Source organism: Monodelphis domestica, chromosome 1, assembly GCF_027887165.1.
Source record: "Monodelphis domestica isolate mMonDom1 chromosome 1, mMonDom1.pri, whole genome shotgun sequence".
Classification (NCBI taxonomy): Eukaryota; Metazoa; Chordata; class Mammalia; order Didelphimorphia; family Didelphidae; genus Monodelphis; species Monodelphis domestica.
This window is the reverse complement of record NC_077227.1, coordinates 600606227-600634102: the sequence shown is the minus strand read 5'-3', so window position 1 is coordinate 600634102 and position 27876 is coordinate 600606227. Positions and strand designations below refer to the sequence as shown.

The 27876-nt window shown below is 35.4% G+C and overlaps 1 protein-coding gene and 1 pseudogene across 5 annotated transcripts in view; both read right to left on the bottom strand.

The window, feature by feature from the left end:
• MIS18BP1 (MIS18 binding protein 1) overlaps positions 1–27876 on the bottom strand; it is a 91711-nt gene that overhangs the window by 13150 nt on the left and 50685 nt on the right. For all 5 annotated transcript variants that reach the window (XM_007476561.2, XM_007476559.3, XM_007476562.3 and 2 more), the window contains 6 exons: positions 26572–26702; positions 25963–26050; positions 15204–15373; positions 11741–11913; positions 10611–10713; positions 482–1379 (listed from right to left, as the gene is read on the bottom strand). In XM_007476561.2, the coding sequence (XP_007476623.1) occupies positions 482–1379; positions 10611–10713; positions 11741–11913; positions 15204–15373; positions 25963–26050; positions 26572–26702 (1563 nt within the window). The remainder of the gene's footprint in view (positions 1–481; positions 1380–10610; positions 10714–11740; positions 11914–15203; positions 15374–25962; positions 26051–26571; positions 26703–27876) is intronic.
• Positions 7843–7931, bottom strand: LOC130456694 (U6 spliceosomal RNA; annotated as a pseudogene).

Genomic DNA, 27876 nt, shown 5'->3' with positions numbered 1-27876 from the left:
TCCATGAATCTCAGGGGGAATGTATAATTGAAAATCTGTTACCTAAAAAAAGAACTATATTTCCCAGTAACCCACTGACTTCCTGTTGTTACATATTTCCTGTAGACAGAGGATATTAGTAAGTGGGCAGTCCTCTTCCGTCTTTTTCTTGGGCTTGCAGCCAACATGGTGGCAGTGGTAGGCTAAATGTGGGGATTTTTAAATGAACTAATCAGCCATGGACGCGTGTCTTTATATTTTTATCCTCTTTATTCCTTGATTTCTAAGGATCATTAATAAATCTCCTAAAATAACATTTTTATTATTGAGACTACTTTTAATTTTAATTTCAATGCCCTATAGATGAATTTCACTATTATGTTTTACTTTCACTCTATTATTTTTTAATTAAAAAAAAAAAACCCTCAACATTTCCAGAAAAAGCTAAAGAATTCAGAGTAATGGGGGGAAAAAAAGGAAAGTATTTAATCAAACTACTTACCCCTGAAGTTTCTGTAATTCCTTCTCAGTCCAGTTATCATCTCTGGTTAAACCTGGAAAACTTTCCAAAGGCTGCTCCTTTGTTTTTCTAGACCGCAACTGTGCAGATGAAACCTTTCTCCTATTACCAGTCTTCTGAACAGTTTTGTTGGGTGAAGAGGTAGTTTTTTTTGTCTTTGAGTGAAAATCCTTATCACTCTCTTCACTTTCATGTTCTAATATCACTGGGCTTTTCCTAGTATCTTTCCTTTTGCATTTGGACTGGTCAGCTAGAGTTTCCTTGCTAGTTTTCTGCCTTGTTTTCATGCCAAAATGAACTTTCTTCCTGGAATCCTCTTCTGTTTCACTTTCTTGACTAGAGATCTCTGACACTTTGGTTTGGATTTTGTGGGATGGCATATTTACACTAGGATCAATTCTCTTTAATCTTAATGACTTTCTAATCTTTTTCTCAGAGTCAGAAGTAGGACTCTGCTCTTTTGGAGGTGATGGCATTTTAATTTTCTGGCTGAAGGTGCTTGAAGTACATATGCCAGTATCTTCATCATCTTCACTTTTGGATATTAAGCCACTTCCAAATGTCACTTCTAAAGACCTTAACAATCGATTGTTTTTATTTTTCCTCAAGAGAGCTTTGTAGCCAGCATTTTCTACTTTATGCTTTGGCAAAGCAAGTTCTGAGATTCTTTTTATGGTACTAATGGATAAATTATGCTCCTTACATTTTTGCTCCAAAGTTTTTCTAGAATTCATTGGTGTTAACACTACAGCAAGTTTCTTTTCTATATTATTTATACACTCCATTTTTTCAGTATCTGAAAGAAATTCCTCCCTTGAAGACTGTGTATCGCTGGACTCAATCAATTCTTGGGTGGTGTCTTTAACTGCATTGTTTCTTACTTAAAAAAAAATTAAATTAAATTAATCACCCACACAAACATTTATATATGCAAATTTAAATACAGAAACAAAAATTTTCATGTATTTCATAGCTAATAAATAAAATATATGAATCTTATGAAAGGAGAGGAAGTGTCCTGTCTACCATTTGAAAATAATGCTAAAAGCAGGGAGCTAGGTACCACAGCAGATAAAGTGCTAGGCCTTGGAGTTAGAAGGACATGGGTTCAAATTTGGCTTCAGACACTTCCTAACTGTGTGATTCTGGGCAAGTCACTTAACAGCAATTGCCTAGTCCATGCCACTCTTCTGTTTTAGGATGATACTAAAAGCATGGGTTAAAAAAAATAATAATGTTATTCAAAAGCCACAAAGCTGCCTCATAGAATACTGAGCAATATAACATTCTATCAAATCCCTTGGGGACAACATCCCAATAAAGAAAAACATTTCCTTTTTTCCTAATAAAATTAAGACACATATTTTAGCTTAAGGTTACAATGATCTATACTAACAAATTAATAAAAAGGCATTTTTAAGCATGCTCTAAAGCATCATACTAATCAGTGGTGAAAGAAAGACAGCCTCTTTTCTCTGATTGCTTATGTTTTAATGGGGGGAAGACAACACATATAGGAAATTTCAGCTGCAAATCAGATGTAAAGGTCTTTAGGGTACAGCAACAAAGCAGATGGTAATTTATCTCCTTTATTGTCATCTTCAGTGATAAAATCCCATCTGTTTCTAATGATGAACCATGTGGTTAATGCTAGCTTGATCTAGTTCGAAGTTCTAGAATTTAAAAATTATGGAACATTTTAAAAGATACTGATTTTTGTTATATTATTAATTCAGTCATCTATTTTATTACATTAAAATATATTTAAGCAGCTAGGTGGTACAGTGGATAGAGTACTAGGCTTGGACTCAGGAAGCCTCATCTTCATGAATTCAAATATGGCCTCAGCCACTTACTATCTGTGTGACTCTGGGAAAGTCACTTTAACCACATTTCCTGCTTCTTCAACTGTAAAATGAGCTGGAGAAGGAAACGACAAGCCATTTCTATATCTTTGCCAAGAAAACCTCAAATGGGGCTGAGAGCACATAGATGTTCCATGGAATTGGTCTTAATTAACTTGTTATATAGTAATATGTTGTTAAAGGCGACTGGAAAGAATTTAAGAAGCATGCCCAAGCCAACATTCATAGTAAGAATTCGTTTTACAGAACAGAAATGGAATTGTAGCATTTTGCCTTTGTCTCACTTCTCGGAAAACTTCATGGCAGTCCTGGCACTTCTGTAGTGTTTATGGCCAGCCTGACTGTTGCTTCTTCTCCTACCTGTCCGACTACTCTTCTTCAGGCTCCTGTGCGAGATCCTTCATCTCCCACCCCAAATCAGGGCATCACCCCCAGCTATCTGAGGTGGTCTTGGCCTTCCTTTCTGTACTATCTTGCTGGGTGACCTCATAGTCCCCCCTTTGGGTCCGGGGATCACTTAGAGGCCATCAATTTTATTCCCTTCATTTTTACTTAAAGAAACTGGGGTCCATGCAAGTTAAGTGATTTGCTTACACCACACAGGTTTCAAGAAAGATTTGAACCCAGGTCCTCTGACTGCAGAGTCAATATTTTTTCAAAACCCTTGCCTTCTTAGAATCAGTACTGTGCATAGGTTTCAAGGCAGAAGAGCGGTCAGGGCTGCCCCTGAGCCAGTATTCTTTTTACAGCATCCCACCCCCTTTCTGTAGAATTCTCATGTTTCTCCAGTGCTCAGTGTAGCATTTGGCTAAGATAACTGTAGTGATTTACCAAATGCTCGAGCAACTGATAATACAGAGGAAAGTGTTGGCTTTGGAGTCAAAGGACAGAATCATGGTACCTCTATTTACAACCTGTTATGGCCTTGGACAAATAAATTCCCTTCCTGAAAGGGCCCAAGGCTCATCTAGAAAACAAAAGAGAGGGTGGACTACTCAATGTTCCTGAAGGTTCTAATTGCAGATGTCTAAACTAATTCCTCTCTAACCATAGCTCATTCTCACTTTAAAACCTAGCTTATAGGAGTATGCCACTTTGAATTTTACCTTTTTTCAATGAACAAAAATCAATTCACCAATAAATCAACATTAAGCTCCTACCGTGTGCTATCCACTGCATTGAACACTGGGGACCCAAAAAGAAGCAAAAGACATGTGATTTATCATTTGTTCATAAGGATTTGGGGTTTTGGTTTTAAAGGATTATTCGATTACAAAAAATTAATATTATGGCAAGAGGTATCAAGGGATGTATAACCCAGTAGAATTGCTTGTCAGTTCTGGGAGTGGGGAGGGAAGAGGGGAGGGTGAAAAGATGAATCCTGTAACCATGGGAAGATGTTTAAAATTTTAAAAAATAAGTAGTAAAAATTTTTTAAATTTAAAAACAAAAGAGGCAAAAGATAATTCCTGCCCTCAAAGAGCTTACAATCGAATGGACAGAACAACAAATATAGACAAATCAAGCTCCACAGAGGTTAAGTGGGAGATAATTAATGGAGAGAAGGTACCAGTAGAGGGATTGGCTGAGGGGCAGCTAGATAGGGCATCACCAGGCCTGGAGACGGAAGGATTTGAGTTCAAATTTGAACTCAGACACTTCCTAGCCTAACCCTGTCTGCCTCACCTGTGCCTGCTGACTGCAGAGCTCTGACTAAGACAGAAAGTAAGGGTTTCCAAAAAAATAAATTGAAAAAGGTTTCCAGTAGAAACGATTTCAGTTGGACTGAAAAGAAGCTGAGAAGTCAGTAGAGTTGAGGAAGGAGGGCGTTCAAGGCTTGGGGGACAGCCAGAAGAAATGTCCAGAACCCAGAGAAGGGGGCGTCGTGGCTGTGGACCAAAAAGCAAGAAGTCAGTGGTCATGGGGAGTAGGCAGAAGAAGTCACAAAGGTAAGAGGGAGATGGGCTGGGAAGGGCAAATAGAGTACTTTGTATTGTTCCTAAAGGCAATGGGGAGCCACTGGAGTTTACTGAGGAGGGGAGACATGAAGTGGCTGGCTGGAGGCTGGTCTGGGGTACAGAGACTTGAGAAGGCTGACCACTGGCAGTGAGGGCAGTGTCAGCATGAGAGAAGCACCAAGGGTGACACAGAAGGGTCTTGGTGATGGGTTGGATGTGGGGGGAGTTTGGGATGACTCCAAGATAGTGAGCCTGAGGGATGAGAGGTGCTGCCCTCCCCAGTCGTGGGGAAGTTTTATAAGGGAGAGAAGGTGTCTAGGAGAAAAAATGATTTATTTTCTCTCCTCCCACCCCACTCCCTACCCCCTTACTGGAAAAAGAAAATCCTTGTAACAATATGAATAATCCAGCAAAACAAAATTCTCATATTGGCCAAATCCAAAAAAAGAGGTCTTGACTTGTACTCTGAGTCCATCACTGAGCCCTTCTCAGGAGGTGGGCAACATTTTCATCATAATGCCTCTGGAATGGTAGTTGAGGCAATGACACTTTTATATTTCTTCCCTATTACCTGCCCTTGGATCTAGATTCTGGACATGACTTAAAAATTTAAGCTAGTTGATAGTTCCCTGTGCAAACACAGTGATCTCTAGACAACTCCCTCCTTTTCCTGCTCCTCACAAATAGTCTCTTTTTCTGTCTTCAGAATGTCATTAGTCTCTCCTGGAGAACCAGTTGGAGTGTTGGGGGGGGGGGGTGGAGAGGAGGGGAAGGAAGAAAAGAGAATTATTGAGGCATTTAAAAAAATGCACAGAAAAGTCAGAAGGAAACCCAGATAAGCTTGAATATAACAGATTGGATTTATTATATTTTCTTTAAAAAGAAAGCTGCATATAGTTGAGACATAACTTTATATATAATCCTCTTTTTCTCTTCTATTTTTTATATAGAAATGTTCTTTATTGTTGTTGCTGATTAAATTCAGAATAAAATAAAACTTCCCTCCTGGACTGACTTCCCCTATAGAAATTTAAGTCTATATAGGAATCCTCTATCTTCTAACCATTATTTTTCTAAAACCACTGCTATCTGGAGCAGCTGAGTGGCTCAGTGGATTGAGAGCCAGGTCCTGGGTTAAAATCTGACTGCAGACACTTCTTAGTTGTGTGACTCTGGGCAAGTCACTTAACCCCCATTGCCTAGCCCTTACCTCTTTTGTCTTAGAACCAATTCACAGTTTTGATTCTATGACAAGGAGGGAAATAAATAAATGAATGAATGAACAAATGAATAAATAGAGCCATTAACATCAGCTCTCTCAAATCAAGAATGTATACCCAAATTTATTCTCCATTTTTAACTCTAGGAGGGAGATTAGGAAAAGTTATTCTGCTGTTGTTCAATAGCCCCAAGATAAGTGTGGCTAGGTGGCCCATTGGGTAGAGCGCAGGACCCGAGTTCAGATCTTATCTTAGCAATTACTATAGCTGTGTGACTCTGGACAAGTCATTTAACCCTGTTTCCCTGTTTTCTCATCTGTAAAATGAAATAGAGAAGGAAATGGCAAACTCCTCTAATGTCTTTGCAGAGAAAATCTCAAATGGAGTCACAAAAAGTCAGACACAACTGAACAACAAGAGCATCTCTTATTTAAGAACAACAATTAACTGGGGGCAGCTAAGTGGCACAGTAGATAGAGTCCTAGGTCTAAAGCCAGGAAGATCTGAGTTCAAAACCAGCTTCGGACACTTACTAGCTATGGGACTCTGGGCAAGTCAGTTAACCCTGTTTTCCTCAGTTTCCTCACCTGTAAAATGAAGTTAGTATCTTTGCTAAAAAACAAAAAACAAACAAAAAAATCAACCAACCAAATGGAGTCACAGAGTTGGACATGACTGAAATGAATGAACAAGAATTAGATACTCACCACATAAGGCCCTGAAGATGTTGTACTACTCTCTTGGGAAAGACAAAAAAGTTTCTGACCTAAAACATATTCTGCTATTCGTGCCTTTTCCTGTCTAGTTTCTGGATTTTTTTTTTCAAAATAGTTTTAAATTATGTTTTATATACAATTTGCAGTATAATCATTTTAATTAAGTGAAATCTGAACCATAAAAGCTACAAAATTTCCCTTTAGCATCAAAAGTTTGTTTTGGTCCAGGTAGTGATATGATAAAAAGACCACTGCACAAAGAAACCCAAGGGAGGTGTTATTGGCATTGGATAGCTCAATATCAAAATATTTCAATCCAAATATAAAGCAAAAATTCCGAGTGACATTATTCCTATAAACAAGTTCTAGTTTCTAAAGAATTTAAAAGATAATGAAATGACTTACAAATACACTTTGTAATAAACCCAGTATATATTATGTAAACAGAGTATAGATTATGTTAAAAATACCTGCTAGTTAGCAGTAGTACAGGCCAGATTCTCCCTGAGCTCAAAATAAGTACCAATGAGATAAAGTCAAATGTGAAGCTGCATTTAAAGCATTAATGCACTATGTATTACACTAGATGAGTGAACACTTGGTTTTTCCAAACACTTTAATTGCACTTCTCAATAATTAAAGAGCTGATGAACTATGAGCTCTATGAAAGAGCGATGAACACAGAGCATGTTTATAGAGCTTCTCAAACCCACTTCCCTGATCATTGGTTCTGGGATTCACAGAGAAGTCTGGCTGCTTCCCTGGTAACTGACTGCTCTTGGTGCATCCCTGGAGTCTTTGCTGACAGGGCATGTCCTCCTGAATCCCTGGCTTCTTGCACTGGAGAAGAATACCAGTAGCTTGAGTATTTCTTCCTCTATAAATAAAGCCCTCAATTTCTAAACAGTTGAAATTTGTGTAATTTCAGTTTCATGATGGCTAACATTCTTACGTGGTGGTTCACAAATCCAAATCCTCTTCTCAGGGATCAAATTCCTAATTAGCTGTTCACAAACCTGCCTCTCCTTTCTGCAGCCCTTAATGTTGATGGCAGTGGGGATGAAAACATTAAATTTGCCCTGAAGATGTTGAGCTTCTTGCCAAAGACTTCGTAATCTCTCATAATGTTTTCAAGATTCCTTCAGGCAACATGGTTCACACCTATGTGAATCACCTGAAGTAGATAATAATCATGTAGTGTGGCAAATCTTGGGAAGTTCTGTTATATCCTGCATGCATACACCAGGAAGACAGCAGATTAATGTCTGCTTGACCAACAACTGCCTCAGTGTCTTGAAGCTGGGAGTTATTCACCTACCAGCAATTCCTGCTTTAACGCTTAGTGGAATCATAGCATCATCTTTTTTTAAAAATATGCAATGCCGGGGGCAGCTGGGTAGCTCAGTGGATTGAGAACCAGGCCTAGAGACGGGAGGTCCTAGGTTCAAATCTGGCCTCAGCTACTTCCTAGCTGTGTGACCCTGGGCAAGTCACTTGATCCCTATTGTCTAGTCCTTACCATTCTTTGGCCTTGGAGCCAATACACAGTATTGACTCCAAGACAGAAAGTTAGGGTTTAAAAAATAAAATATGGAGTGCTTCATGAATTTGCATACATGCTAATCTTCCCTGAATTGTTCCAATTTTAGTATATGTGCTGCTGAAACAAGCACTATAGCATCATCTTTGTAGAACACTTTTGTTCTGCTTTTCTTTATAATCATTTGATGTATGTACTTAGTGAAGACTGACTTTAATATTAGATAAATATATAAGGAAAGTAAATGTACTTTCTGTTAAGGTATACCAAAGATGATTCTAGAGGAATTTTGGATTATCCATCCATATGGCTGATCCCTGGTACGATAGATTATGTAAACTGACTAAGTATTGTTAAAAATGGGTTTGGCAAATTCAAGGCTCCAAGAGCACCCAAAGGACTCACAATGAAAAAATACTATCTATGAGCTATAGAAAGAACTCTGTTGAAATCTGAATGTAGATCAAAGCATACCATTTTTCATTTTATTGCCTTCTTGAAATTTTTCTTGTTTATGTCTTCTTTTATGACATGGGGAATATGGAAATATGTATTACATATTGTAAATATGATATTAGAAAATAAGTATTTTTTTTTATTTTAGGGATAAGAAGTAGAGAGGCTGCTTGAGAAAAGAACTGGAGTTTGAAGCAGAGCTGAGAGAGCGTGTTAATTTCAGAAGTGACAGTTATAATTGTTTTCCTATGTCAATTACTCTCTCTGGCAGTTGGCAGAGACACACTCACTCAGAGACTCTCAGGGCTGGAGGAGGTAACATCTTTGACTCTCTCTGCCTGAGGGAAAGATCTGAAGAAGCTCAGTGTTTTCCTTTCCCAACTTGGGAAACACGATTGAATATCTATTGTAGTTTTATAGACTGTTTAACTCTGAGAAGACCAAAGAAAAACCTGGTCTTTGGGTCTTAACAGACTAACTTGATTCTTGTTAAGACTCAACCAGCTAGCCTTTGCTATTTTATAATTTGAAGGCGAAGTTAAGATTTATAAGGATAATAGCGGTAGTTTTTATTTAGATAGTATAAATTTGGTCAGATCAGGGAGGATTAGTATAGTCTGTGAAACACAGGAGAAACGGTTTCTTGTGGAACCTGGAAGTTTATTTGGGTGGATTTAGAATCCCTTATATTTAGAAGTTCTTTATTTATCCTTATGTATTTCAGTAAACATTTTATTTTTACAATAAGAGTCTCTTTAGTATCCTTGCACCTGGCCCTGAAGGGAAGTTCACATCTGAGCTTCATTTCATCACTGAGGATATACTTTTGATTACATCTATCAAAAGTATCCTAACAGTTTCAACCTGATTGGCAAGTTAAACAGTTTTGAACCTATATTGGAACAGTTTTTCCAGCGAAATATTTTATTTTTACAACTGGCCATTATCATTTTTTTTATTTTTACAATATCAGATTATTTACCTCCTCAGGAGGGGAGGGAGGAAAGGAAAGAATTTGGATCACAAAAAGTGAGAAAACATTTGTTGAAACTTGTTTCCACATGTAATTTTTAAAAAGGGGGGAGGTTTGCTATATATCCCTCTCAAATGACGTAAGTCTAGGATAATAGTGCCTCCCTAATGCATTTTTAAACAAGCTCCTACTACTTTACTTTTGAATTTAAGATTTGTATTAGTACTATTATTTAAAATCTTGTGACTTAAATTAGTGAAAATAAATTTAATTTCTATGTAGTTTTATGTATGCTCATCAAATAATAAATGAAGTGAGCAATATAAGAATATTTATTACATTGTATCCTAGATACGAAATTCAGGGGACTATAAGAAAAAGAATCATTATGCTGTACCTTTTATTTTTTTTATATAAAACACAAAAAGTGCCTTTATTATTATGTGAATGGGAATTTATTGACAAGCATGTAGCTTACACAAGGCCAGATCATTTGAACAATACTAAGTGATAATAAGAAATAGCCCCAAAAATCATTACAAAGAAGGGAGGGGTGGGGAGGATTGGGGTAGAGCTGGGAGGGGAGGGGTGGGGAAGAGAGGGGAGGAGAAGGGCGGGGAGGGAAAAGAAGGGGAGGGAAGAGAAGGGGAAATAGAAAAGAAGAGAAAAGAAAAAGTATTCTCCAAGGAAGGATAAAGACGTGAAACAAAGGTCCAATATACGCCAAAATGTTCACACTCTGTGACAGCAAAGAACTAGAACTAACTTATGTATTTATCTACTACTATGCAAAAGCTAAAGAATACCAATGTAATGGCATATTATTGTAATAAGAAATGAAAAATATGAGGAATTCAAAGAAACATGGAGAGACTTTATGAAATGAATAAGCCAAACCAAGAGAACTGTATAAAATTTATAACAAAGTAAATGAAAAGCTCATACCTAAAATAAAGTAAAATTCTGAATGAAAAAACAATCAAGGTCCCAGAAAAGATGATGATGAAATAAATATACCTCCCTTCTCAAAGCCAGGAGGTGAGGGCCTACTAAGAATACTGTATACATTGTCAATACTGTTACTATATCAGATGGTTTTTATTAGGCATTTTTCTTTTACAAAGGAGGGTTCAAAACCTTAAATGGCCATGATATAAAGAAAATGCATCAATAAAATGCACTAAAAATAAAATTAAATGTTTTATATGCTAAGAAAAAGACACTAATACAGAATAAGAACTGAGAATCCTTAAGGCAATCCAGGAATAATTCTGGACTAGACAATTTAAAAATGGAGAATTTCCAGATCTAAAAAACATTTTAAAACATAGCAAGTAAAATACAAAGAAGTTCTTCATTCCAAAAATATTGAGGGCATTTTACCTCTCTTTAGACTTTTAAATATTGCTTCATTTGTTTTAGCTTCATGATTTCTGATTTTCTTTGGAGAAGTCATCTGTTTACTTTCACTTTTTGCAGCGGATTCCTTAAAAACAAAATGTATGGAAAGAACTTTCCCTCATTAATACCATCAGTACCCCTAAAAAAGAAGCCTAGAGTATTTTTAAAATTCTGTATTTGGCATTGAAATTACCAGGTATTTACAGTTTGATATCACATTGTAGCTACTCGTAGAGGCAAACAACAACAAATCACTTAAAAAAATAAATAAAAACCCTTACCTTCTGTCTTGGAATCAATACTGTATATTGGTTCCAAGGCAGAAGAGTGGTAAGGGCTAGACAATGGGGGTTAAGTGACTTGCCCAGGGTCACACAGCTAGGAAGTGTCTGAGGCCAGATTTGAACCTAGGACCTCTCTTCTCTAGGCCTGGCTCTCAAATCCACTGAGCTACCCAGCTGCCCCACCCCCACCCCCCACACAATCACTTTTTAACTACTCTTGTCACTTGGGATCTTCTATCTCTAGCTTCCCCCCTCATTTCCAGCTTTGCAAGTAGCTATGTTGCCACTCTGCTAGAAAAGCCACGAGGTGGAAGGAAATCCAGCTGAATACATGGCCTTCAAATTCCCTAGGACAGGGGTTCTTAATGTGGGGTCCATGACCTTGTTTTTAAAAGTACTTTTATAAATGGAGTCCAATATAATTGCTTTACTTTGTAGTCCTACACATTTTAATATAATCATTTTAAGACATTCTGAGAAATCTTCCATAGTCTTCACTGGACTGCTAAAGGAGTCTAGGATACACGAAATATTAAAAGCTCCTGTTTTCAGGCCAGGCACTAAGGCCATCTGTCCTCTAATCCCAACATTATTTTGTTACTAGGTTACAAGAAGTAGAAATAAACAGCCAGAAAATGGTAAAGTAGGTGAACGATACTGTGCACAGGTTAATAACTCTCTGGGTACTTCATTACATTTATGTACTCTGAATCTTGCTTTAATATTGTTTTATTTTATAATAAAACGTGAAAAGTCAGACTGAAATCTGACCACAAGTCAGATGTCTATTTTACTCATTTGAAACAATAGTATATGAAAAAAACTTACCTCTTTATGCAAGCAGTTTTTCCCTTCAGTTTGGAAAGTAATATTTATTTGATTATCACAATTATTATATTCACCATATCGCAATTTTAATGGTACTTTATAAGGTTTATTAATAGGACACAAGTTAAGTTCTGAAGATCTAGGTAAAGTAACACACCCAGTAGGTAGTTCTTCTATAAAGACAAAGATGAATATTTTGTAAGTAAAAAGATTTTAAGTTATAGTGCCTTCCTAGTAGAAAACATTTCAATTTAATACATGTTACAAGTCAATTGTTATTGAACAAAATTAATCCACTGCAAGTAGAACAATATTGCTTGAAACCTTTCCTAATAAAAGGGAAGGTTCTAATAAAAGGTCAGTCCAATTCTATAAGTGATAAAATACCATGCTTTACAACTTTTAAAAACTTAGATAATTTCTTTCAGGGGCAGGTTCTGTTTAAATCTAAATCATTCTCTTTTTCAAAACATCAAGGAAAAAGGACTTTCATGCATTGAACATTATGAATTTTTTATCTCCAGATTCGATGAGATAGTATCAAAGTGTAGGACAGAATCAATGTCTTCATCTTTAAAATGAGACAATAATAACTGATCATCTTCACTGGGTTGTTGTGCAGAACAAATGGTAAAAGACATTATAACATATTAAGTATTGCACAAATGTAATATATCTGCAAAAATTTATTAAAAACACATTTATAGTCTTTCTATATTTCTAATTATATATAGAATTCTTATGTTAAAATCTTTTCATTTTGTGATATAGCACAATAGTAACACAATACAATGTAACTAAGTTATCAACAAATCAAAATCAAACACAAACACTGTTTATTTAAATATGGGCTTGTACTTCTTGAAAATGTTGGGATATATTAGAAAAAAGACTAATAATAATTATGAAAACCTACATATGAAGGCAACTGCTCAAGTAATCTGATTCAAGATCTGAAGACAAAAAAAGGAAACTGGAAAATGATAAGGTGTTGAACAAATATTACAAAAATGTCTTAGTAAACACTGCTGGGAAGGTAAAAAAGAGTATTTACAAGACTCAGTAAAACTACATGTACATTGAATTGGAGCAAAGCAGTTAGAAAGGAAAGTGATCAAAATATATGGAGAAGTAAAAAGCATATTCTCTTATTATAAGACCTTAGCCTGAAAGAAGATAAGTTAGGCTGCTAAGAAATCAAGGGCCAAAGGAAAAATTTTAAATGTCATGCACAATCTTAAATTTTAGCTAAATTGCTGTACTTTGTAAGACACTTAAAGCTCATTAAAATGAATCCTATCTCTGATAATAGCAAGAGAAAAATTCGTGATCTGATTTTTTTTCTGTAAGGTTTAAATTTCTACTTATGATATTGGTACCCAACTTCTAATTTTCAGAAAGTAAGGACATTTTCCTCTCTGAGCAATTTTCCCCCATGGTGGTGAGAAGACACTGGATTGTCTCTTGTCAAAAGTAATGCCATTATATGGGAGATATCACATCAAACACCAGTTTTAGCTCTCCTTTATCCATATATAAGGATAAAAAAAAAAAAAGAAATCCAATTTGTCTCAGTCCACCAAGGCAAATGAGAGACCTAAAAATTAAGATCTGTTCTCAGTCTTGAAACATGAAATTACTGAGGCACAAGCTGACCAGTTGGGAATGAAACATGCCTATATATTTCTTTTATACAAGGATCTATGAAAAAGAGCTTACATGCAAAAGTTCTCTTGCCCTATAAAACCCCCTTTACTCTGTAGCAACCAAAACTTCTGCCTGCCTTAGCTTGTAACATTGAACAAAATAAAGGTTTTATTCTATATCATGCAAAGTGCTTCTTAACCTGACATTTTAATCAGCCTGGAATCATAGAAGGATGGATGAGATGACGAGTATTTAAATCCTATCCCTGCCTCTTTCTGTAACCTTCTCTAATATTTTATATTTTTAGATCCATTTACTGAAGAATGAAAAAAATCAGTCCCTGTTAAGATAGGAATTTAAAATTTCTCTCTTTTTAAAGCTGTGTCTCAGGTTTCTTAAAAGGTCTTATCTGTAACTGAGAGATAAGGGTGAGGTTTTAGGTCTAAAAAGGGCAAAGATTAACAGATAATATTTGAAAGGTGATATTCCATTTGGGAGAGAATTCATTCTAATCATAGTGGAAGAACTGAGTTGGTTCTATCATTACTGTTTATCACTACACTCTCATTAGAAGGCAAGAGTGTTCAGGTTGTGCCTAAAACCTGTATCTCTAATGGAGAGAAATTAGGAGTAAGCCTGAGCTAAGAAGAGAAAGGCTTGAGATGTCAAGGAGATGCAAATTGTTCTTTAACTACCTTATCAGGGATGAAGTACATTGGTTTTAGAGAAGCCTCTGCTTATGATATAATTGCTCTTTCAAAACAGGGAGATAGATGGAGTGTAAAGAGTAAAATTAACATACTCTTTTCTCCTCTAAATGATAATGGGACATATACCAAGAAATGCTATCATGGTCAACAGCATCCATCCTGACCCTTTAATAGTTTGGCATGACTCATAATTTTGTCAGTTATGTAATAGATCCTAGACAACAAATTCCACTTTTATTACAGAGAGGGTTGCTAATTACATTTCCTACAACTTTATAAGAATTTGCAAGCAAGAAGTTAAAAAATTACAACAGGTCAGCATAGACAGAATTGGGCTCCTGGCTAACTTCTTAAGAAGTCATATATTATGAAAGGATCTTTCATGTGTGTATATGCATATGTGTGTGCGTGTGTTTTATACCAAACTAGGTCAAACTGTGTTCTTATTAATAGCTAAAAGAAATATGGTTTTCTCTTTTTCAATAGGAATGAATCATTTTGATATCTCTGATATGGGATTGGACTGGCTTTTAGGGTTTAAGTGGTTAGAATACCTTTCTTTGCTCCATGTAATGAAGGGTAAAATGATTATATTTATATGCTATATTGGAACTGGGATGAGCTGGTTTACTAATATAGATACTGAGAATCTATATACCGAGAAGTTAGAAGAAAAATTATGAACCTGCCCGTACAGGGTCCTAGAGTTTGCTATAAAATTTCTTTGTCAGTAAAATATTTGTGAAAAATAGGCTAAATTATCTTAGTAAATATAATGTTTCAAAAGCTTCCATACTGGGGGCAGCTGGGTAGCTCAGTGGATTGAGTCAGGCCTAGAGAAGGGAGGTCCTAGGTTCAAATCTGGTCTCAGACACTTCCTAGCTGTGTGACCCTGGGCAAGTCATTTGACCCCCCATTGCCTAGCCCTTACCACTCTTCTGCCTTACAACCAACACATAGTATTGATTCCAAGATGGAAGGTAAGGGTTTAAAACAACAAACCTCCATACTATGTACCTTTTATGTAAAAAGAAAATAATAGAGGTTTAATCAATAACTCATTCTTCCTATAGATTTAAACATATAAGAAAAAAAGATAACCATACCAGAGCAGTTTTCAGACACATCATAAGTACTATTTTTATTTCTGACACTTCTGGAAAGGGTTTCTGATTCTGTTTCTTCTGATGTATCACCTTTCTTCATCCTCATTTCAAAGACATATTTATCTGTTTCTTTATCAATTTTGGATTTTTTTTCTTTCTTAGAAAATGTCCTTTAAACAATTAAAAAAATTGTAAATTAAATACTTTTTGTAGTTAACATTTAAGTTTTATTTCTATTGTTTTAAAAAGATGAATAAATAATTCAATTATGACTAATGTACAACGAAAGAATTAAAGAACATAAGGAAGGTGAAGTAGATATTCTTATTTAAAATATATTCAACATTGTAGGTATCACAGAGACTTAGTAGGATAAAACTTATGACTATAAAATTCATGACTTATGGTAATAAAAGAAAATGCCTTATTCAGAAGACAAATAGATCAAAGGACAATAGGATAATATTGTTTATTAACACATTTATGTGACGACATATAGGAAAAAGAGGGGGGAATATAGAGTAGAGACCATTTGTGTGGAGATCAGAGAGAAATATGAGAGAAGGGATATTGTCATAGTAGCATACTAGAGACAACTGGGACAGAAAGAGAAAATAAATGGTGAGTTTTTAAACAGACTACAAACCTGACATAGGCTATAAGATGTAGTAATGCTTTGATTGTTTTGAGAGCTAGATGACTCAATGGATAGTGCCAGAACTGGACTCAGGAAGACCTGAGTTCAAATCTGACCTCAGTTACTCGTTAGCTATGGGTCCCTGGGTATGTCATTTAACCCTATTTGCCTCAGTTTCCTCATTGTAAATGAGCTAGAGAAGGAAATAGCAAACTACTCCAGTATCTTTGTTAAGAAATCCCAAATGGGGGCACAAAGAATTAGAAATGACTGAAATTACAGGGAAATAATGGTTTGAAAATCTGCTACAGTTTTCTCCGTCAATAACTTGTCCTAAGTATACTTTAATCTTTCTACAAGTAGGGAAATCAATAGGAAGAATCTGAACTTAGATCTGACTTTTTAAAAAAGTATGAACTGATTGCTAAGAGGAAAAAATACAGGAACTGTACTGAGAAGTTAACTCTTTTTTAGTACATGGGATGGTGTAGGAGAGGAAAGTCAAATGTCATTTGATTTGCCTCAATTTTAGAGAGTACAAAGAGAATAAATAGGTAGGATTAAATAAACTAAAATTTTTTAGAAATTAGTCCAAGAGATAGTTAGCTCTTAGTTATAAAAATCTGATACTAAAAAAAAATAATAATAATTGGAGTAAGAAAGAAAAGAGGAGCTATTTAAAGAGATCAATGTAGATAAGCAATATACATGTAGATCCATAAGACTTAACTTTTTAAAAGACAGGTACAGAGGATGAAACCATTAGTGAGTAGTGCCCAAGAAGTGACACTTACTGCCCAGGTTGAGGCAAAAGGAGATGGATTAGATCAGTATCCGAGTAGTTCAGTGCAATAGCCCCTCATTAGCTTTGCCCAAGATGTAACAGAGAACAAAGAAACTCCATGTTACAGATACAGCCTGGGGAAAGGATCAGGGCAGGGTGTGAGAAGCAAAGTACCAAGGGTTTCCCAGAAGGCTTTCTACCACCATCAATAACATCCAGGTCACAGCATTGGACAGAGTCAAATCTAGGTTTAGATCAATGAAAGTAGAAAGAGAGGCCAATATCTGACACAAGGCACCAGAAGACTGAGCCAAAGAGGAATTTCGGTAGAAGGTCACTGCATATAGGATGAAATAGGGCCAGTCCATTGTCATCCAGAAGAAAACACTGAACACAATAAAAAATATTTTGGACAGAGACAAATTCAAAAGTGAAATCCAAAAGAATTCCATATAGAAGTCAAAATAGTCTCAAAGAAAAGAATGTTCTGACAAGAAAAAGGTACCCGGAGGAAACAAAATAAAACATACAAAATAAAATATTAAGGGAAAGGATCAGTAAAAAGAATAAGGAAAATTAGGTGTTTAAAACAGTGGTAAGGTGGTAAGCCTAACCTAAAAATTGAATTCCCTGAACTTAGAAAAGGATAAAGAGAAAGTAATAATACTATGAGACAATTAATATTAAAGCAAAATAAACAGTTGAAAAAGCAGAAGAGAAAGTAAGTTATATACTACCAAAAACATGTGATCTAGAAAGCAGATCAAGGAAAGATAATCTTAGAATCATCAGACTATCTGAAAATCAAAACAAAAGCTAATTATTTAGAGAAATAAATGGAAAAAAAAGAACTGCCTTGACCTTGAAAATAGGCAATTCCCAATCAGTGAATGGCTAAATAAGTTATGCTACACGAGCATAATAGAATATTATTACACTACAAGAAAAGATGGTGATATGAAAAATGTCCTAAATCACTGTTAGAGAAATACAAATTAAACAATTCTAAGGTACCACACCTCATATCTATCAGATTGACTAATATGATACAAAAGGAAAATGACAAACATTGAAGGGAATGTAGAAAAATTAAGACTCCATTGCATTGTTGGTGAAGTTATGAAATGACCCAACAATTCTGAACAACAATTTAGAACTATATCCCAAGAGTTATAAAACTGTGCATACCTTCTGACCTAGCAATACTACCGCTAAGTCTGTATCTCAAAGAGTTCAAAAAGGCCCATAGGATCAAAAATATTAATAGCAGCAATTTAAGTGGTGGCAAAGAATTGGAAACTAAGAATATGCCCATAAACTGGGCAATGGTTGAACAAGTTGTGGCATATGATTATGATGGAATACTGTTCTATAAGAAATGACAAGCACAATGGTTTTGGAAAGACCTGGGAAGGTTTATATGAACTGATGCGAAGTGATGTAAGTAGAATCAGGAGTGTATCATACATAGTAATAGCAATACTGTATGATTATCAACCATGGAATGAATTAGTTATTCTTGTCAATATAATGATCTAAGACACCTCCAAAAGACATATGATGAAAAATGCTATCCACTTCCAGAGAAGGAGCATTTGGAGCCTGAATGCAGACAAAGGTATACTTTTTGAATTTTTTCTTTTTTCATTTTTGTCTGTTTTCTTTTGTTATATGGCTAATTTGGAAATGTTTTGCAACTGAACACACATTGTTTGTTGTTAAGTTGTTTCAGTCATGTTCAACACTTACTAGCCCTACTTGGGGTTTTATTTTTTTCCTTTATTTTTATTTGATTTGACTTTTCATTTTCCCCCATTTACATGATTCTTGCTATCTCCCTTCCCTCTTCCCTCCCCCCCTCCTGAAGTTGACAAGCAATTTCATTGGGTTATATATATAAAGTCACTCAAATCCCATTTCCATATTATTCATTTTTGTAATAATCTTTTAAAAACAAAACCCTAAATAATATACCCATGTAAATAAGTGACAAGTCATGTTTTCTTCTGGATTTCTACTCCCACAGTTCTTTCTCTAGATGTAGATAGCATTTTTTTAATAAGTCCTTCAGAGTTCTGGATCATTGCATTGCTTTTAATAGCAAAGTCAATTACATTTGATCGTCCCACAATGTTTAGTACTATGTAAGATGTCCTGGTTCTGCTTATTTCACTCCACATCAGTTCATCCTACTTGAGAGGTGTTCTTGGCAAAGATGCTGGAGTGGTTTGCCATTTCCTTCTCCACTGCATGTGTATTATCTATAGCAAATTGCTTGCCATCTCAAGGAAGAGGGGGTGGAGAGAGAGTAAATTTGGAACTCAACATTTTAAAAATGAATGTTAAAAGTTATTTTTACATGTTAAGAAAAAGATAAATGAAAGGATTAAATGGAAAGTTTCAGGGGAAATTTTATGAAATAATTCAGTAAAGTGAGTAGAACCAGAGAATAATTTATACATTATAAAAAAACTATCTTTTGGCCAATGCAATGACTAATCACAATTCAAGAGGACTGATAATGAAGCAGACTATTGTGAAGGGTCTAATGTGAAGAATAAGATACTTCCTTATACCTGGTCAATCAAGGAATTTGTTTTTCTTGATTATGTATGTTTGTCATAAAGGTTTTTCCCCCTTCTTTCTTAAAATGGGGTTGGCATATAGAGGGGCTAGGAATTGAGTAGCCAAAAAAAAAAAAGTAAACAGTGATTATGAGGATGATGATAAAAAGGTCTTACCTATGTGTTAGGAAAAAGAGAAGAATCAAAGAAGGGATCATCCTGATAGGCTAGAACACTGGATACTTAAAGTGAAAAAGATAACAGACAATAGTGAGAAGGCAAAATTGTTCATTTCTTATTGTGCTTTTTGTGTTCCCCTAGGACAATGATCTCTGGACTACAAAGAACAAAACAAATCCTACCTAAACATAGTGAAAGTTCTTGAGATCATGGCATATCAATCAAAAAGCTTTTATCTATTATGTCATGCATAGTTGGAGAAACTAGGGATTAGTTTAACCCAAGAAAGACTTGGGGGCTCTTCAAATATTTTTTCCTCAAATACTTTTAGTGTAAATTAGACTTGTTCTGTTTGGCAAGAGAAGTAAAGGAGTTCTCCGGGGTGGGGGTGGGGGTGGTAGTTTCCAAAGAGGCAGATCAGGAAAAGATCCCTAACAAACAGAACAAGGCAAAAGGAGAATGTGCTATCCTTCTTAGGAGGAACCCTTGAGGCTGAAAAAACAGGCATTTCTCAGGCTATGCTACAAAGGGGACATAAGTTGGGCAAGATGGCCTTTGAAGTCCCTCCCCCCCAACTTTCAGGGCCATGGACCTGTAATGCAGTGGCTCTTTAGTGGGATATCTCAGACACCTTTGTTCATCCTCTGCCATTTGAAATCACTATCAATGAAAGAGATGAAGAATGGAAATAGCAGGCTTATTAAAATATTTTAATTTGGAGGATGCCAAAGTTGTTAGAGAAAGTTAAAACAGGAGTCAGGATTCAATGATAACTTCACAGGCTGCAACACAGGACCAAATCTAATAGAGGTATCCCTTCCACATTGTGGGGCTTATGGGGGATAGGGGGTGGGGTGGTACCCCTGCAATCTAGAAAATCCATGTAAAATATTTTGGCCCTCTCTTCAAACTAGGAGTCAGAATTTATTATTTTTCTTTTATTTTTACAATAAGGTATGGATTAAATATTTATTTAGTCATAAGCTATATGTAGGTCAATGTTAAGCTATCTCTACATTTCTAGCCTGTGTCATCAGCTGGCTTTTGTGTTCTTTTTGCAAACTTTTAACAATTTACTTATTTTAACTTTTTAAAAAATGATGTATGTTTATGCTATTAAAAGATAAAAGTGTGTTGATGTACATATATCTTATGCATTTCTGAGTTTCTAAACTTTCTCTGTATCATCTGTGGCTTCTGCAATATTCTCCCCAAATTCCCATTTAATTTCTTATTCCAACTGCTCATATACTGAAACTGTGACAGGGAAAGTCACAATGTGGAAGAGGTATCTGTATAATTAATTTTAACAGAGACATATAAAGTCCTATACTTGGATTCAAAAAGACTGACATCACAAGAATAAGGAGGAAAAGGTATGGCTAGACAATAGTTTCTGTGAACAAGACCTGAACATGCTGGTGGACTTAGTATGAACCGATGGTATGATATGGCAGCATAAAAAATATGTTATCTTAATCTGCATTAAGAACAAGGGAAGTAACAGTTCTATTCCCTTCTATCCTGACCATACCACGTCTCGATCATCATTCTTAGTTTGGGATGTCACATTCTGGAACAGAGAGAAGGAAGACCAGGATGGAGAAGGGAACAAAATCCTTCCATTGCAGGATTGGCTGAGGGAACAGAGGAGAAGAGAAGCCCAGGCAGACATTGGACATAGGTTGTCCTTAAGTACCAGAAGGGCTAATATGTATTTGGGAGTGTGGACATCCTCCTTAGCCCTAGAATGCAGGTCTAGGAGCAAAAGGTGAGAGGGAAATCTAGAAGGATATAAATGTTAGCTTGTGTGAAGATGGGGTTAACTCTCCCCTGCCCATTTTTAGATTTAATCACCAAAAGCATATACATCCCACTTATCCTCAAGTGGGGAAGGTCTGTGACTCACGTGTGTGATGGTGGTGACAAATCAGAATCAACTGACTGCCCCCTGGGCAGTCCTAAGCAAAGTTTTAGCTGCAATTGATCCATGTAAAATGGAAGGCACAGGAAGTGATGAAAGGAATGACCTTTAAAAGTGGCAAGAACTTTCTGTGAGGAGTCTTTCGCCTTCAACTTGATCTTGACGGAGCTCTAGCTTGGGACTTTGGACTGCTCTTGGATTATTCCCTTAGAACTACGACATGGATGAGTAAAAAAGACTGATTCCTTTTCCTGGCTTTATCTGAGAGGTACTAGCCTCTAGAGAGGTCCCTCATATTAGAGGAGGCCTTGTGGCTAAAACACTTGTTTAATTGATAGGCCCTCCAGCTGGGACTTCTGGAACCCTGCTGCAGTAAAGCCAGGGCCTGAGCAAATACTATAGCTTGTTAAGCTAGATTTCTTACTCTGCCCTCCTTTCTCTCTTTTCATTCTTTTCCTCTATTTTATAAATAAATTGCTAAAAAGTCATTCTGACTTCAGTAATAATTTATGACGACCACACTCTTATAAATTTAGTTCAACCCTTTAATTTTTACCCCTTACACTTGGGAAAAGGAAAAAGGGAAAAAGGCTTTTTTTTTTTTTAGCAAATAGTATTCCCAAAGTGGAACAGGTTGCATTGGGAGGTGGCTGGAGCATCACAAATCTTCAAATCTAACCATTTCTTGGGAATGCTGTTATAGGGAATCCTGTGAAGGCCTTTCAAAGATCTTGTGAATCTGTAGCCTAAGGGACAAAATGGTAGATAGTTGAGTGTCCATCTTAAAATGGTCCCATTTTGATTTCGGCTTTATTTCTTAAGAACACTAAAATTCTCACTGGTTCATGAAAACACATTTAAGAATAAGGAAAGGACAGCCATATGGGAGTAGAGCCAAGATGGAGGAGAGGGTACACAGACCTACCTACCTACCTAAGTGTTTTTAAATCACTCTCCAAAAGCTATTATAGAAGTTTTACCTCAAAATGAATTCTGGAGCAGCAAAACTCTCAAAAAGACAGGGTGTAATAATTTTTCAGCCCAAAAAAACTCAGAAGTCCAAGGCAAAAGATTTAGTACACTGGGATGAAAGTGGAGTGCAAAGGAGCAAACCAAGGCAAGTTCCACCATGGCAACAGGCCCTGAGTGTAGCTGAATTGGCAGCAAAGGCTTTTGGAGCTTTGAGTTACAGGCAACTGCTCAAAAGGGGATGATGAGAGTCCTTTCACTGGCTTGAGGTACATGACTTTTGTTACATTGCCCATACACAGTCTACAGGTGCAGTGTCAGGGGGAGAGAAGCACTAGCAAACTCTAGCTTCTGTGCTCACAGTTCTAAGGCAGAAAAGAGTGCTTATGGTTACTCACAGACCAGAGCACTGGTGGGGAGAGTATTAAACACACCTCTCCTTACATCATACCACCTTGGAAGAACAGTTTACATTAAAAAAAAAATTTTTTTTAAGATCTGTAAGGTTCCAGATCCCCAGAGCTAGCTTTGAAGGCACCTGCATCTGAATCTGAATCTGAAGAGAAGAGAAGAATCTGAAGCTTGGAACAGACCCCACTCCCATCCAGATACAGAGATAGAGCCCAACACTAACAGTTGTTTTTTTTTAATTAAAAGAATAGAAAAAGGCTGGAACATGAGCAAAGAATAAAAAAGAAACTTAACACTGTTATTTTGGTACCAGGGAAGACCAAAACACAAACTCAGAAGAGGACAACAAAATCAAAACTACTGCATCCAAAGCTTCCAAGAAAAATATGAATTGCTCTCAAGTCCAAAAAGGATTATTAGAGGTTTTCCAGATGGATTTTTAAAATTAAATAAGAGGGGAAGAAGAAAAATTGGGAAATGAGATCAATACAGGAAAACCATGAAAAAAAGATTCAACAGTTTGGTAAAGGAGGCACAACACATACACTAAAGAAAATAATGTATTTTTAAAAAGGACAATTGGAAAAAGAGGTACAAAAAAAAATTCAACGAAGAGAAAAAATCCTTAAAAGGCAGAATTAGTCATATGGGAAAAGAGGTTCACAAATTCACTGAGGAAAGAACTCTATATTTCTAAAAAAAAGTAGAATTGCCCAAATGAAAAAGAAGGCACATAAAGCTCATTCAAGAAAATCGCGACTTAAAAATTAGAATTGGGCACACATGTTAGTTAGTGAATAACTCCATGAAATATCAAAAAATAATCAGAGAAAGTTAAAAGCATGAAAAAATTGATAAAAATTTGAAATATGAGAAAAACAATTAATCTGGAAATTAAAATCCAGAAAGATAATCAAAGAATTATTAGACTACCTGACTACCTTAAAACCATGATCAGAAAAAAGAACTTAGACATTATCTTTCAAGAAATTATCAAGGAAAATTACCCTGATATTCTAGACTCAAATGGTAAATAGAAATAGAAAGAATCCACCAATCACCTCCTGAAAGAGCTCTGAAAAAGATAACTACCAAGAATATTATAGACAAATTCCAGAGCTTCCAGGTCAAGGTGAAAATATTGCAAGCAGTCAAAAAGTAACATTTAAAATATTGTGGAACCACAGTCAGGATAACATATCTACAGCTTCTACATTAAAGGATCAGAGGGCCTGGAATATGATATTACAGAGGGCAAAGGAGCTAGGACTTCAACCTAGAATCACTTACCCAGCAAAACTGGGTAAAAAATGGGTATATTCGGGTGGGGGGGGGAGTGGGGGGGGATGGGTATACTCAATGAAAGAGAGAACTTTCAAACATTCTTGATGAAAAAACTAGGGATGAGTGGAAAACTTGACTTAAATACAAGATTCAAGAGCAGCACATAAAGGTAGACAGGAAAATGAAATCAAAAGACATTCAATAATGTTAAACTGTTTATATACTTACCTGGAAAGATGATTCTTCTATAACTCCTAAAAACCTTATGAAAGGGCAGTTGGAAGGAGTACACACAGATGAAGGGCAAGGATGTGAGTTAAATAGAATAGGATATTTAAAAAATTAAATTAAGGAACTGAGGCCTACACTGGGAAAAATGCAATGGGGTAAATTATTGCACATAATAGAGGCATGAAAGAACTTCTGCAGTAGAGGGGAGATGGGAGTGCATGGAGAGGGAAGCACCTGAACCTTACTCTCATCAGATCTAGTTCAAAGAAGGAAGAACACACACAATCAATTGACTATAGAAATCTTATCTTAGTAGGAGGGGAATAGGAGAAAAGAAAGGAGGGGGAGCTGATAGAAAAGAAGGCAAATTGGGGCGAGGTAGTGGTCAAAAACTAAACAGGGGAAATAGGATAGAGAGCAATACACAGTAATTATAATGTAAAACATTTTTACAAGTCTCTCTAATAAAGGTCTCATTTCTTACATACATAGAGAAATGAGTTGAATGTATCAGAATATAAGGCATTCCCAGGTGATAAAAAGGCAATTCTCAAATAAAGTAATTAAAGCTTTCTATAGTCATATAAAAAAATAAAATCACTATTAACTAGAGAAATATAAGTTAAAACAACTCTGAGGTACCACCCCAAACTTATTTGGTTGGCTATTTTGACAGAAAAGGAATATGACAAAACTTGGAAGGGATGTGGGAAAATTAAGACACTAATGCCCTATGGGAGCTTTTGCAAACTAACTCAACCATTCTGGAGAGCAATTTGGATCTGTGTCCCAAAGGGCTATAAAACAGTACATACCCTTTGACCCAGCAATACCAGTACTAGATTTGTATCCCAAAGAGATAAAAAACAAAAAAAGGGAAGGATTAATATATACAAAAATATTTTAAGCAAAGATCTTTGTGGGGGCAAAGAACTGAAAAGTCAAGAGATACCTATCAATTGTGGAATGACTGAGTAAGTTAAAATATATGATTGTAATGAAATGCTATTATGCTGTAAGAGATGAACCGGAGGAGCTCAGAAAAGCCTGGAAAGACTTATTCAAACTAAAGCAGAATGAAATGAGCAGAATTAGGAGAACTAATGGCAGGAAAACTATACAACGAACAAATGTAAATGACTTAGCTATTCTCAACAACAAAATGATCCAAAACAATCCCAAGGGGACTCATGATGAAAAAAAATGTCATTTGCTTCTAGAGATGGAACTGATGAAGTCTGAATCTAGTCCAAAGCAAACTTTTTTCACTTACTATTTTTTTGAGTTTCCTTCCACAAAAGGATTAATATGGAAAAATGTTTTAAATCATTGCACATATAAATTCTATAAGACTGCTTATCATTCTCAGGGGCTAGAGGGGGAGGGAAGGAGAGAATTCAATTCAAAATTATTTTTTAAATGTTGTAAACTGTTTCTATGTGGAATTGGAGAAAAATAAAATTTAAGAAAAAGAGTAAGGAGAAGTTTAAAGAGTAAATTAAAGTAATTTTAAAAAAAGGTAGCAATAAAAATTTATTTTTAAAAATATCCAAAAGGAAAAAAAGCACAACACAAACAGGAGTTTTGTTACTACAATATTGAAATGAATTTATATTTAAAACTATATATAAAAGTTCATGGTTTTGCATATAATCCTTTTTTTGTTCTCTGTATATCCAAATGTTTATGTTTGTTGATCATTTTTAAATTAATAAAAAAGAGGAAGAACAAAATAAAAAACAGAACTTTATTTTAAATTAATAAAAATACTTTACCTTAATTCTTGTAATAAATCATCAACATATTGTTTCCAGTTTTTTGGAAATCCAAATATAAACTTTCTAGTAAAATTAGCTGGAAATCCTATTTTAAACACAGAAATTAAACTAAAATTAGTACTTTTTCAGACACAAAAATTTTGGAGCAAAATATCTGATTAATTACAAACAATAACCAGAATTTAATTGCCAACTTCTGATGTTCAGATAAATGGTTGACTAAAGTTTGATTATGTTACTAACAGCAATTTATATTTTCAGCTTAATTAACTGGCCTGTTGGAAAGAGAAAAAACATTCCACTCCTATTCACATACTTTTCAATTAAATTAATTTAGTAATGATTTCTTAAGAATTTCTCGTGCATTTTTACCTACCTAGGTAATAAGGGATGAAAATGACAACATCCTTGGTTTAAAGGAATTTATAATCTAGAAGGGGGAATTGGACTAATAACAAAAGGCAGTGACTTCGATCTGAATGCACTAGATTATTTTTCTATTTAATTTTAACTATATAAAAGTCATAAGCCATCAAAACTGCAAAGTTTATTATTACTTTTTAAATAATAACAATAAAAAATAAAAATTGCAACTCAAATTTTTACCTGCTTCCTTCATGGAAACTGTGTCTATTGTTCCTTTTAATATATAGATATTGCCCGTTAAAGTCTTAAGCTTGTTATAATCAAGACGTTCAACAATTGCATTACTATGCCAATATAAGTCAGGGGTATCCCTAGAGAAAAGATGATTAAAATTCTTCAGTAAATATATCCTCGAATATTTACATTCAAGATTTATATGAAGTATTTGTCATCATCATCATATTTAAATTATGAATTATAAATATTGATAAGGATACCTTATCATATATTTTTTTATTTGATCTTCCCAACAACCTTGTACAGGGGGGCAGCTGGGAATTGAGAGCCAGACTCAGAGATGGGAGGTCCTGGGCTCAAATCTGGCCTCAGACACTTCCTAGCTGTGTGACCCTGTGCAAGTCACTTGACCCCATTGCCTAGCCCTTACCACTCTTCTGGCTTAGAACCAATGCACAGTATTGATTCTAAGGCGAAATGTAAAGGTTTAAAAAATAATAAATTAAAAAAACAACTTATACAGCAAGAGATATATTACTCTAGATGGGAAAATGAAGTTGATAGAGTTTAAGTAATTTATTTGCCTAGGGTCACAAAGAAAGTAAAATGTCTGAGGTAAGTTAAAAAACAAATCAGGATTTCCTCAGTCCAAATCCAATGCTCTATTATTGTCATTTAATGTAATTGAAAATAAAACAGATCTTCTGGTCATTTATACATGAACAACAAGGATCTGTGATTTAAGCAGTGCAAAACTCCTAATATGGAAACCTCCTGGGCTAACCCATCCTAGATAAAGAGAAACACATCCATGACTTTGGCAGATAAGTCATGAGAAGTTGACTTTAATTTATAAAATTTTAAATAGAACAAACTTCAAAATCCTGCTCAAACAACATCATATACTGAGCATTTTAAAAAGATTTGTCATTGTTAGTATATAGTTCATCAAGCCTGGCTCACTGAACCAACAGACTGTCACCAAGACTGAGCAGATGTATCTTGCCTAACAACAGCTTCTCCAAAGACCTGATTCTATCAATGCTCATCATGTCCTACAACTTAATGAAGAGAGGACTGAAGACATTGAAATGGATTGAAAAAATGGATAAATACAGTGTTTTCAGACCTTTCTTCTCTCTAGAGGGTCAGTAAACATTGTTCTATTAGTTATATAGGGCCAAGTGGTACAAGTCTGCCCTCTTTTCTGATAGTCCTCCCATTGAATATTTCAAGACAAGCTATCATGTTTCTGCTTAGTACATTCTATACCAAGTTGAATAAAATAATTAACTGAAAACATATTGA